This window comes from Caretta caretta, chromosome 21, assembly GCF_965140235.1.
Source record: "Caretta caretta isolate rCarCar2 chromosome 21, rCarCar1.hap1, whole genome shotgun sequence".
In the NCBI taxonomy this organism is placed as follows: Eukaryota; Metazoa; Chordata; order Testudines; family Cheloniidae; genus Caretta; species Caretta caretta.
The window spans coordinates 1,129,108-1,142,020 of NC_134226.1; the positions used below are offsets into that span (position 1 = coordinate 1,129,108).

Sequence of the window (12,913 nt, forward strand, 5' to 3'; positions counted from 1 at the left end):
ATTGTGCCGTGAAATGGCGGCTTAGCACACCAGCCAGCGTAACTCTGCTTTTCTCTCCAGCACCTTCGTTTATATTTGCACTACTGCTCCTCTCCAGAAGCAGCAAGAAATGATTCCACTGAGGATAACTGTAATTATCCCCTTATGTGATCTTCTTCTTCGCTCATGCCTAACAAATGTGTTTTCTATTAAACAGAGCAGCTCTGTCATGCGGCATGACCTATCTGTTAAATTGCAATAGGCATCCAAAAGTGACACCATCATACATTAAAAAAATCATCTAATTACACAACACAACAATGGCTGCACTCCCTGTCGCTGTCTATAGCCTGGTACATTAGTACTGGCAAAAGCCAGTAAATAAAACCTGTTTCTTTCTGTGTATTGCTCTCTGCAATTGGAAGCAGTGTGCAGCACACTCCCGGCTTTCTGCTATTTCTGGTGACAAGCTGTTCCTGGTTGGAGGATTCCAACGCTCATTTTTCTGCACAGAAGCTCTTGGGCTTGGATTTGAGCTTTGCACCTGGGCAGGGGAAATGTCTCCTCACATGCTGAGAGAGAAGGTGCAGCAAGTAAGAGGTTAAAAAAATGCTCTGGCTGCAGCTTTAAAACTTAACATGGAAGGTATCAAACTGAATTGGGTAGGAGGTTCCTTGTCTGGCACACGCCTTGGCAGCACAGCGCTATCTGATCTCAGAGGCAATCAGACACTGGCTGGATTGCAGGAAGCTGCCCTCCGGCAGTCAAGTCCTAACTCTGAGAAGGGCTCAGATCCCTGACGTCTCAGGGGCAGTGTGCAGCCGGGCACAGCTCAGGAGCACCAGGGGGTAGAGTGGGTGGTGTTGTGTTCCTGGAGATAAATACATTCTTTCCCTAGTTTGATTTTCCTAGACAGTCAGCTAGGGGGAGAGTGAAGGATGCAGTTTGGGAGATGAGTGCCACCAAGGAGGACAGCCGGTGTCTGAAAGCAGTTCGGATTGTCACTGACCTGTGCCGGAAGAAAAGCCTGCCCAGCCTGGATTTGGACACCTGCAGGGGGTTCCTCCTCCTGCCTTCAGACCAGAGCCTGAGTATCTCGGAGCCAGGTACAGTAACCCCTGCCCTGCAGGGCTGAGCTCTTCCTGTAGGTAAGACAGCTACCGCACACCAAGAGCCAAGGTAGACTGGCATGGGAGGTGACTTCTCCAAAGCGACTGAAGTTGGCACAGCTGTGTAGCTAGCAGCACTGATAATCCCCTAGCTAGGAGCTGAGGGGCTGGGTCTCTGTCCAGAATTTATCTCCATCTCTGTGTATATGTTGCCATTGACCCCCCACCATCCCGTAGTTCCACTGTCATGTTCTGTCTGGAAATTCCAAGTAACCTGTTGCAAGTTGGAAGTTCTGGAGCTAGCAGCTGTGAGGACAGCTAGAATGGAACTGGAGAGGGAGGGGATATTACCAATGCAAATAACAGAGGCACAATCATGCTGCAGAGAAGTTTTGTCTGTTAAAGTTTCTGTGAAAGTCCCATGTTGTACCGACAAGTTAGATACTTATAGTAAACACAGCAGTGGTTTTAGTGACCAGAGTGGTCTGAAGTGTTTGTCCATATCTCTATTTAGGAGGACAGGAAGGGCTTGAATCGATTTGTTTAACTAATGAGGCATTTAAAAGACTTTTCTGTATCTGTTTGCTAGCAAAAGCAAACGCAGTTGTAGTTTCACATCTGTCCCCAGTTCGTCCTTGCCAGCTGGCTAACACGAGAGGGACACCTGGGCATTTCCGAGATGCACTCTGTGTGGGCGCTGCAGCTCTAGCAGCAAAGGGGTATTTCACCCTTTAAGTGAGGTCAATTTCCTGGATCTCTCTGCCTGTCAACTGGCAATTCCAGGGGCTTCTAGATTAAACGTCTCATTGCAGAGGAATCCTTGCACTCCACCTCCACAGTTCAGGAGATCAACCAGGCAACCTCTTTTGAGGTTATAATGCCGTATTTGAGCACTATCCTTTTTTGGAATGCGGCCAGTTGCCCACAAAGTGCAGAATCCGTATTCAGCAATATCTGTCAGCTGCTGAGAGTCTTTTAACATCTTTAAAGAGAACGTTCTGCCATCACCAGTACGCAGCCTGCACAGATTGTGTTAGGCAGTTCTCACAGACTTCTTGGGCCAGATTCATTCAGTCCAATGGCGTGATCCCCGGGAGGGGTAAGTATTTTGCTACATTGTTTCTTGTTCTTTTAAACAATTTAATCATATTTAAAAGCATCACTATTGTTATTATTTAACACTTACATGGTGGTGGTGCCTGAGCCCCCATTGTGCTCGGTGCTATATAAACACATTCTGTCCCAGAGCATCTCAAATCCTGCCAGCCTTGCCGGCTGGTCCTGGTGCTGTGCTCAGAACAGGCTGGCAGGGCAGTCATTGTAGCCTTATTAAACAGGGCCTTTTGTGTTCAGCACAACCTGTGCAAGGCGCCAGCGTACAGGGCAGTGGGAGAGTCGCGTGCCCATCTCCTGTTTTGTGTGTGCACTGTGCAGGCTGTGTGTAATAGTTCTGCCAGACATCACGTCTGTCTACATCTTTCTACTGCCCACAGCACTACACTGTTAGCATGCCAGTCGGAACTGATGTCTCTATTTCACAGCTCCTTATTGGATAGGGTGACCAGATGTCCTGATTTTATAGGGACAGTCCCTATATTTGGGACTTTTTCTTATATAGGATTCTATTACCCCCGACCCTCTGTCCCAATTTTTCACACTTGCTATCTGGTCACCCTATTATTGGAGTTTCTGCGTATTTGTAAAGCATAGTATTAGGGATTGTTGGTTTAAAACAAGCCCTAGGCTAAACCTGCGCTGAAGGGGTGAAGTGAGTCTGTTAGGAAAAGGTTACATTTCCCTGGTTTTGGCCATAAGCGGAATTACTGAAGTCTCACCAATTTTCTCAATTTGAGCTGCAGACCCTGGGGACTGGCACTGGTCTCTGCCAAGAGAGGGCCTGTACCCCCCTGCCGGAGCAGGGCAGCATGCAGCTAATGGGTCCTTCGGCCTGAGGCAAGGTAACACATCTGTGTCCCCAGGGCAGTGCAGTGCGCTGGCTTAGGGCTCTCGGATCTTGCTCTCAACCGTAGGAGATGCTGGGGTGGGGGTGTACAGTAGAGGGGGACCCTGCAGAGCCTGCAGGAGGATGGTGCCACCATCTTCCACTCAGCTGCTCCTGCTCCACTTCCCACGGCAGCCAGCACGTTCCCCATGTGCATAGGAGCAGAGTTTGCGCTGATCCTATCTGCGTGTTTTAAGTAAGGCAGGCGTGCTGCACTGGAGTCTCTCTCCATTGTGTGTGTGTGTGTGTGTGTGTGTGTGTGTCTATCTGTCAGTCAACTGCTGTTTGGGGCTACGTACCTGTATGTTAATTCTAGTCACTAATGTTACAGTGGCACGAAGCTACCTGGTCTTTATCCATCAGCCATTTAAAACCCCATTAGTCCACACACAGGGAGAACTGCATGCAGTTTTTCCTTGCAGTGGCCTGTCCCGTTTTAACCGTTCTCAGCATTATACCCTTTCGAGGGTTAAAAACTCTGTCTGATTATGACTGCAGTGTTCCTAGCTCAGAGTGGAGCTACATCATGTATATGAACCTGGCTATGGGAGAGGATCATGCTGAGCAGAGGGCATGCTAATAGCTGCTACCACTGTCTCTGCTCGCTGGTCCCTGTGTGGGGCAGGCCAGGGCTATGTGTATGCCTACGGAGCATTCAGCACGCTGACTGGTGCCTAGCTGAGCTGGTAGGGCTAATTCCAGAACGTCTGACTGCAGAACTTCTCCAGCCCAGCAAATGAGCATATTTGCATACTGAGCTGAGTACAAGCAGCTGCAATTTCTCTCAGGCCTTCACTCTGATAAGAAACTTCTCCCAACTGCTACTGTTTATTATTTGTAGTATGCCTTAGTTCCTCTCTGAACTGTCTTAGCCTGCCTGCTACACATTTTGCATTAGAGACTTATAACCTGGGATATTGGGCTCAGATCTGGTCACCTCTCCTGCATGAGGATGGAGCACAAGGCGAAAGGGTCCAGAGGTGGCCAATGAAAATGCTGTGTGCAGGGAGAGTGCTAAATGGGGAGAGGCTGAAGGAAGAGACTGTGCAAGTCAGAAGGAAGATGAATGGGGGGGCCATTAGTGTGGTGTTTACACGAAGGAATGGTGTAGAGCAGGTAAACTGGGCTCTTCTGTTTACTCTCTCTCATTGTGCGAGAACAAGGAACACCCAATGAAAAGATAACATTTAAAAGTGATGGAAGGACGCATGTTTTTACACAATGTTTAACATTCTCCTCCACTCCGCACTACAAGGTGTCACTGAAGCCAAGGGCTTGGGAAGATTAAAAATGGATTAGACATTTATATGGATAAATGAGAAAATCTAGTTCCAGTAGAGAGGATCAAATGTTTATAGGGGATATTAACCTTCCTGATTCGAGGCATAAACCAGTCACTAACTGACGGGGGTTAGGGACATGCTGCCGCATAATGGGCTATTCCACTAGTGGTGCTGGCTGCTGTTGGAGGGAGAATACTGAGCTAACTGGACGCCCGGTCGGACTTCTGGGTTCTAGATGCTCTTGTTTACACGTTGCACTTGGAACACACAGCCCCCTTTCTGGTGTACGCCCAATGAACTTGGGTATTTAGCCCATCTCTGACTTGGGGAATGGTAGTTCTGCTTATTCTGCACCACATAGGCTCATTTATCAATCCAGCACAGAACAGACTGAGCCAGACAATCTTGTGTGAAGAATCAGATCCAAGCCCCAAGCAGAAGCCTGCAGGTCGTATGGTAAAGACAATAAATATAATAGTTGGTGCAGTAATGGGGAGGCAGCAGCTGCAGGACTTTTCTTATGCGTTACCTGTTGTCACCGAGACAAGACTGACTCCTTCTCTAATTACAGCATCTCTGGAGCCATTTCTCTATCCGAGTTTGATAGTTTGGGTCAATCTGTTAACCAAGGAATAAATCAAGCAGCGTTTGCAGTTTCTGTATCCGTTTATCTATCAGTCTTTGATTTGCTAAGTGCAAGTGCAGCACCTTTTGTTAGACTTGAGAAAGAAAACTGAACTAACACTCCAAGGCTAGGAGCCATGGCTGTTCTGCATGGCTGCTCCTGCTTGTCACCCGACCTGTAGGAAAGAGTGGATTCTGGGGTGGGCTTTCATAAGCCAATGGAGAGCAGTGTGTGCTGGGCAAAACTGCAGTTACACAGCAAATGGCCAGCCGATCCTAATCCTGTTCAAATGCTGCTGGTTGCCCTGGTCAGTGCCTAAACCTGTGAAGGCAGAAACCTTTGCCAAACGGTTCATGAGCTGGAATAATCGAGGATAAGCTGAGCAGGTTTTTATGCAGGGAACCTTTGTTAATGTGCTTTGGGGTGTGTGCGAAAGGTGCTACAGTATATAAAAGCAGATGCTGTTCAATTGTATGCACTTAGGGTTATATATCAGCTATTTCTCCCCTATTCAAAGTGCACAGGTTAATGCAGCTGCAGCATGTTCCCAGTCCATTCTGCAGTGTTGTTTACACAGCAAAGGCGTTCTGCAGGCTGCTGCTGGCTAATACTGCAAACAGATCATTAAGTCAGTTAGAAAAATCAGGGATCTGAATGGGAATTTAGCAGGGGAGAGCATCACTTTGCTTTGTCTGCCTCAAATCCCCCCTGCAGCTCTGGAAATCCTGCTTCCCTTCAAGTCTGAAGCTGTTGTGCAGTGGTGCTCTGAGCTGTTAAACAGCTCATCTTGGTTCACCCCAGGGACAGCCGCATTTAATGCTGGCAGAAGTGAACTCTAAAATATCAGTTCATCTTTATCATAGCACTTGGATACCCCGGTAATAGGCACCTTAGCTGGTGGATAGATGGGTTACCTATCTCACTGTGGCAGTGTGAGGCTTAAAGTTAGCAGAACACTTTGAAATACGGGGGAACAGGTCCCAGAGAAGTGCAGAATATCTATTGTTGTTTGTTTGTATGGCTCTGGAGTCGGGATTGATGCCCGTTGTGCTAGGTGCTGGACAGACGGCCAGTGAGAGATAGTCCCCGCACTGAAGAGCATACGGGCTGAGAGTTGTGCCCTCTCCACACGACTGGAAGTGACAATGTTTACTAGAAACAGAGCAGCAAATGCAGTGTGGTGGTGTTTTACTTCTGCCTATCGTCACGCTGGCTGAGCTGGGGATCTGGGAAGCTATAGCAGGTCTGCCAGCTAAGACAGCACCTCTCCAGGCTCTGTCATACCAATGCCTGAAGCACCCTTTATTATTATTGTTTGTTTTGTATTGTTGTCGTGCCTAGGAGTTGTGCTTCTACGGAGCTGGCTGGAAGCTCTGTGCCAGTGAGAGGGCAGGAGGAGAGCTAAGCCCGGGGTGCATTTCTCATCATGCGAGTGGCTGTAAGATAAAGCTTCCTCATGCTTGCCATGGAGTGCAGCTTTCCATGGGGAAGGGGGTCTCATTCCTAGCCCGCTTCCCTCGTGCTTCAGCAAAATGGATTGTCCAGCCGAGAGAAAGAGAGGGTTCCAGGGTCGCTTTGCTGCAGGCTGGTGTGCCTTATATTGTAGAAGTGCAACGCCCCGCCTTCCTTTGGGCAGGTGTCTCAGAGTGATGTGATCACTGACCAATCAGCACTCACTCGCACTGTGACATCGCTCCCTGAAGTGCCCTTCTGGAGGGGGCCATGCAGACAAGCAGGATGCGCCCTGGGGTGAGGCAGGTTTGGAGGCTGTTCTGTGCGTGCCTGTGTCAATACAGTATCTCACACCGAAGCTGCTCCCATCTGCAGCTCCAACGTGCTTCTAGTCGGATTCCCTGTGACATGGCTGGCGTGAAGTGTGACATGCCACTGGCCGCATGTTCAAATCCCATCTTTGTCCAGAGCAGATGTGCCAGGGCATGCCACGTAGCTCTGGACAAAGCCTGTCAGAGGCCAGCTGAACTGCAGCCAGGCATGAGCGTGTGGGACTGGGGGTACATTTCACCCAAGGTGGCACTTGCCTTCTCCCCCCATCCCCCAAGCTTCCTCCGGGAACTGCTCTGTAAGGGTTTGTCTGCCGGGGACATGCCCCCCTGGTTTGCCTGGCCTTTACGTGCCTTTCCCTGCTTTGTGTGACAGAGCCCAGGGGCCGGCCAGCCTCCCCACTGTGTCCCTCCAGCTTTACGCTGCTTTCATGCCATTCACCCCTGGGAGTGACACAGCTCTGCTGGCATTAGTTGGAGAAATGCAGCTGGGACTGGGCCCCAGGTTTTTTACCTAGAGGGCATGCTGTGAGCCCCCCCGGCCTCCCACTGCTGGGGACGGGGGCATGCATGGGGGCGCATGTAGTTTGTGATGCTGTGGCTCCATTGTGTAGCCTGATCCCATGACATATTTGGGGCGTGTTGGCTTGTGTCAAGAGCAGGCAGTTTTGGGTGCTGTTACATTAAATCGAAATCCCCCTCTGTGAGTTACACCCTCTGTTTGCAAAGGAGCTTTCACAGTGTCGCATCCAGAGCTGGAAGAGACTTGCTTGTACCAAGCCAGTGCCACCCACCCTCACCCCAGCCAGCCCGGATCGCTCTGTTGCCTGCTTTCTTGCCAGTAAAAGCAGCTGTGCGCTGGTGTCTAATGCATTTGCTGCAGCAGCTCCCACAGCAGCCTGGGGACCCTGGTTGGTTGGAATACCGGCTGCTGAACGTAGATTGCGTACCTGCCCCGAGGCAGCTAATGAGCCCCTCCTGGGGGGTTGGTGTATGCAGAATTGGTCCTGCCACAATGCAGTCTGAGCAGTGCTCCGGAACTGGTCTGTGGGCAGGAAGGGTCCCTTGCCCTCCCATTGCTCTCAGCAGTTGAGCAAGCTGCTCTTAGACCGAGAGGTAGATTCTGTGCTGACAATAAGTGTTTATTGATTTATTTGTTTATTACTACATCCTTTTTTTGCAACCTAGACGCATCGCATGATGCTGTATCTGCAACAATGAACCAATAGTGGGCCTGATCCTGAGTGGTGCTGTGCACCTACAGTTCAGCATCTTTCAGGAGCTCCGCAGCATCCTGCAGGGACTGCCCCATAGTGGCACAGACTCAGGTTGTAAAACCCTGGCTGTTGTATCTGTCTGTCTCTCAGTCACTGTGGACAATACCACCATCCTGCCTGGCGTTAAGGGTTAAGGCCCGTAACCTGGGCATCACCTTCAACCCAGACCTCTCTGGATCCTCACTTCCAGGTTATGTCTAAATCTTGCCAATTCTTCCTGCATAGACACAGCCTTTCCTATCCACCCTCCCAGCCATAACTCTTGTCCATCATCTTGCATCTTGAGTACTGCAACATCCTCTTCTCTGGCCTTGACAAATGTGCTCTGACACCTTTCCTAACTGTCAGAATGCTGCTGCAAAGGCCATTTTCCTAGCCTGTCACTTTGGCCACATCACCCCTCTCTTGTTATCCCTCCACTGGTTCCTCCTTCTCCATCACATCGCTGCTGTCTTCCCTTGCGAGGCTTTTCACTGCCTATTCCCACCCTACTGATCTTTAATTCACTCTCTAGACCTTTTTCAGAATAACAGCCGTGTTAGTCTGTATTCGCAAAAAGAAAAGGCATCTTAGAGATTAACCAATTTGTAGACCTTGGCTCCCGCCTCCTACCAGCCCATGCTGGCAGCCTCCATCACCCGCCTGTTCAATAACATCCAAGTAAGCACCTTTCTGCTTTCTCCCATGCTTTCCCCCACGCTGGGGAGGGGCTCCCATAAAGACCTGCAAAACTAAGGAATTTCTTCAAAGCACTCCTTAAAACTCTCTTTGGAGTTATGCACTGATACCACTGCCCGTCGTGGTGACTAATACTGTGTCCTTGATCCCTTGTGCTCCCCCATCAGTCTGTGGCTTGTTTGACACTTAGATTGTTTTGTTCAGTGTTTGTACGGCGCTGAGCACAGCCGGGGCCTACTCTATGGCTGGGCTCCAGGACACCACAGTAACACAAATAATAATAACAACTCTACTTCTCTGTCAGCATTTTTCAAGGGCCAGAGCTCTGGTACTCAGACGGGAGTTGGTAAATGACTGAGAATCACAGTGAGCTCTCTCCAAAAGAAACCCCAACTCCTTCCTTTAGGGAATCTCTCCTGTCCGGTGCCGGGAGGCAGCAGGTCTGGCCTGAGAGAAGAATGGAATCCAGCTAGTAATCTGACCAATGTGTTTGAAATTCCCCAGTCTATGACGTTGGTGGCTGCAGACTTGGGGTCTTTTTGCCTGGTGGCCCACACTCTGGAGGTACCACTGGCTTTATTGCCTGGAGACAGAAAATTCCTTCTGTAAAATGAGGAGAAGCCCTTGGGGGAGAAGAGCAGAGGAATCAGTATAGTTAGAGTCCAAAGCACAAAGTGAAATCCAATGCTGGCTCACACACTGTCACGGAGTGTGTGGGAGTCCAGGCCCTGCACCCCTCTTCCTGGGATTCACTGAGACTCTCAGCCAGCCAGTAAAACAGAAGGTTTATTGGACAACAGGAACACAGTCCAAAACAGAGCTTGTGGGTGCACCCAGGACCCCTCAGTCAAGTCCTTCTGGGGGAGCAGGGAGCTTAGACCCCAGCCCTGGGGTTCCCTGCATTCCTCCACCCAGCCCCAAACTGAAACTAAACCCACCCAGCAGGTTCCCTGCTGCAGCCTCCGTCCACATTCCCGGGCAGAGGTGTTACCTCCCCCTCCCCCTCTTGGCTCAGATTACAGGCTCTCAGGTCTCCCATCCCCAGGGCACATTCCCAGGTCAACACTCCCCCCCCTCCCTGCTGCGTCACATCGTCACACACACACACACACACACACACACACACACACCCTTACCCCCTCCCCCCCAAAACTGGAAGGGCAGGTTAGCAGGGCAAGCAGTGGCCAAAGACAAATGCCATGGAGCTGTGGGGGAGCCCAAAGTCCCCATTTTCTGGGCCGCTGCTTAGAGATTCTGCAGCATTGTGTGACATCTGAGAGACTGGGCAAAACCAGTGTGTGAGAGAGTGGTGGTGGGGGAGTCAGTGGGGTCTTGAGAAGCAGGAATCTGCAGTGGCAGGCTCTCAGTTCATTTAACTGAACTGTCCGTCAGAGGGAAAAGACCTAGTTAGGTCACAGCCATCCTACCTCTCCCAGGGGCCAGTGCAGGATTCAGAGTCCTCATTGTCAGCTTCACAACATGTTATTGTTTTTCTGTGGCATGAAAATGAGCTCCTCTGGCTGCCTGCAAACAATGAGTTTCCTTCAGAGTCTGACAGGAGTCAGCTGGTCTGCAAAATTAGGCTGCCCCTCAGGGCTGAATTGTGTTACTGACTCACTCCTAATGTCCTGGGGGAGCAAGGCCCAGAGGCCTGGGGCATTCTGGCAGCAGGGCTGTCTACTGGAAGGCAGGGTCACCAGCAAGCCGTGGCAGACAATTCGAATGAATGTGGTGGGTCAGAAGGGGTCTGAGAGACAAGTGGGATATCAAGAGCGTGAGTCCAAGGTGGGATGAGAATTATAAAATGGATCCAATACTGGACGGAGACCCAGTGGAATAAAATGGGAAATAGGTACTATGAACTGGCTAGTGTCTTAGAGGCTGGCAGGAGGGTGTTCACGTGGGAAAAACATTGTCTGGTGGTTAGAGCAGGGAACAGAGAGCTGAGACTCCTGGGTTTTACGTCTGGCTCTGAGAGGGAATCTGGTGTAATGGTTAGAGCAGCTGGCTGGGAGCTGGGACTCTGGGCTCTGGTCCCAACCGTGGCACTGAGGCAGGGCGTGACCCTGTGTTAACCAATTAGCTACTCTTTTACCTCAGTTTATCCATATGTTAAATGTGTCCCTGCCTCATGGGGAAGCACTGCAGTTTAAGGACTGAATGATTGCAAGGTATGTTCGCAAAAAGAAAAGGAGTACTTGTGGCACCTTAGAGACTAACCAATTTATTTGAGCATGAGCTTTCGTGAGCTACAGCTCACTTCATCGGATTCATACCGTGGAAACTGCAGAAAACATTATATACACAGAGACCATGAAACAATACCTCCTCCCACCCCACTGTCCTGCTGGTAATAGGTTTCAGAGTAACAGCCGTGTTAGTCTGTATTCGCAAAAAGAAAAGGAGTACTTGTGGCACCTTAGCTGAGCTGTAGCTCACGAAAGCTCATGCTCAAATAAATTGGTTAGTCTCTAAGGTGCCACAAGTCCTCCTTTTCTCCTTACAATGTGTATGATAATCAAGGTGGGCCATTTCCAGCATAAATCCAAGTTTAACCAGAACGTCTGGGGGAGGGGGAGTAGGAAAAAACAAGGGGAAATAGGCTACCTTGCATAATGACTTAGCCACTCCCAGTCTCTATTTAAGCCTAAGTTAATTGTATCCAATTTGCAAATGAATTCCAATTCAACAGTCTCTCGCTGGAGTCTGGTTTTGAAGTTTTTTTGTTGTAATATCGCAACTTTCATGTCTGTAATCGCGTGACCAGAGAGATTGAAGTGTTCTCTGACTGGTTTATGAATGTTATAATTCTTGACATCTGATTTGTGTCCATTTATTCTTTTACATAGAGACTGTCCAGTTTGACCAATGTACATGGCAGAGGGGCATTGCTGGCACATGATGGCATATATCACATTGGTGGATGTGCAGGTGAATGAGCCTCTGATAGTGTGGCTGATGTTATTAGGCCCTGTGATGGTGTCCCCTGAATAGATGTGAACACAGTTGGCAATGGGCTTTGTTGCAAGGATAGGTTCCTGGGTTAGTGGTTCTGTTGCGTGGTATGTGGTTGTTGGTGAGTATTTGCTTCAGGTTGGGGGGCTGTCTGTAGGCAAGGACTGGCCTGTCTCCCAAGATTTGTGAGAGTGTTGGGTCATCCTTCAGGATAGGTTGTAGATCCTTAATAATGCGTTGGAGGGGTTTTAGTTGGGGGCTGAAGGTGACGGCTAGTGGCGTTCTGTTATTTTCTTTGTTAGGCCTGTCCTGTAGTAGGTGACTTCTGGGAACTCTTCTGGCTCTATCAATCTGTTTCTTCACTTCCGCAGGTGGGTATTGTAGTTGTAAGAATGCTTGATAGAGATCTTGTAGGTGTTTGTCTCTGTCTGAGGGGTTGGAGCGAATGCGGTTGTATCGCAGAGCTTGGCTGTAGACGATGGATCGTGTGGTGTGGTCAGGGTGAAAGCTGGAGGCATGTAGGTAGGAATAGCGGTCAGTAGGTTTCCGGTATAGAGTGGTGTTTATGTGACCATTGTTTATTAGCACTGTAGTGTCCAGGAAGTGGATCTCTTGTGTGGACTGGACCAGGCTGAGGTTGATGGTGGGATGGAAATTGTTGAAATCATGGTGGAATTCCTCAAGGGCTTTTTTTCCATGGGTCCAGATGATGAAGATGTCATCAATATAGCGCAAGTAGAGTAGGGGCGTTAGGGGACGAGAGCTGAGGAAGCGTTGTTCTAAGTAAGCCATAAAAATGTTGGCATACTGTGGGGCCATGTGGGTACCCATAGCAGTACCGCTGATCTGAAGGTATATATTGTCCCCAAATGTAAAATAGTTATGGGTAAGGACAAAGTCACAAAGTTCAGCCACCAGGTTAGCCGTGACATTATCGGGGATAGTGTTCTTGACGGCTTGTAGTCCATCTTTGTGTGGAATGTTGGAGTAGAGGGCTTCTACATCCATAGTGGCCAGGATGGTGTTATCAGGGAAGATCACCGATGGATTGTAGTTTCCTCAGGAGGTCAGTGGTGTCTCGAAGGTAGCTGGGAGTGCTGGTAGCGTAGAGTCTGAGGAGGGAGTCTACATAGCCAGACAATCCTGCTGTCAGGGTGCCAATGCCTGAGATGATGGGGCGCCCAGGATTTCCAGGTTTATGGATCTTGGGTAGTAGATAGAATA

At 49.5% G+C, this 12,913-nt stretch overlaps 1 protein-coding gene across 1 annotated transcript in view; it reads left to right on the forward strand.

Moving 5' to 3' along the window:
• The first annotated feature begins 457 nt into the window (after window positions 1-457).
• The window catches only part of SYT6 (synaptotagmin 6), a 98,964-nt gene continuing 86,508 nt past the window's right edge, over window positions 458-12,913 (forward strand). Inside the window, exon 1 of the mRNA XM_048826774.2 lies at window positions 458-1,085. Within this exon, the coding sequence (XP_048682731.1) occupies window positions 932-1,085 (154 nt within the window). The 5' untranslated portion in view covers window positions 458-931. The remainder of the gene's footprint in view (window positions 1,086-12,913) is intronic.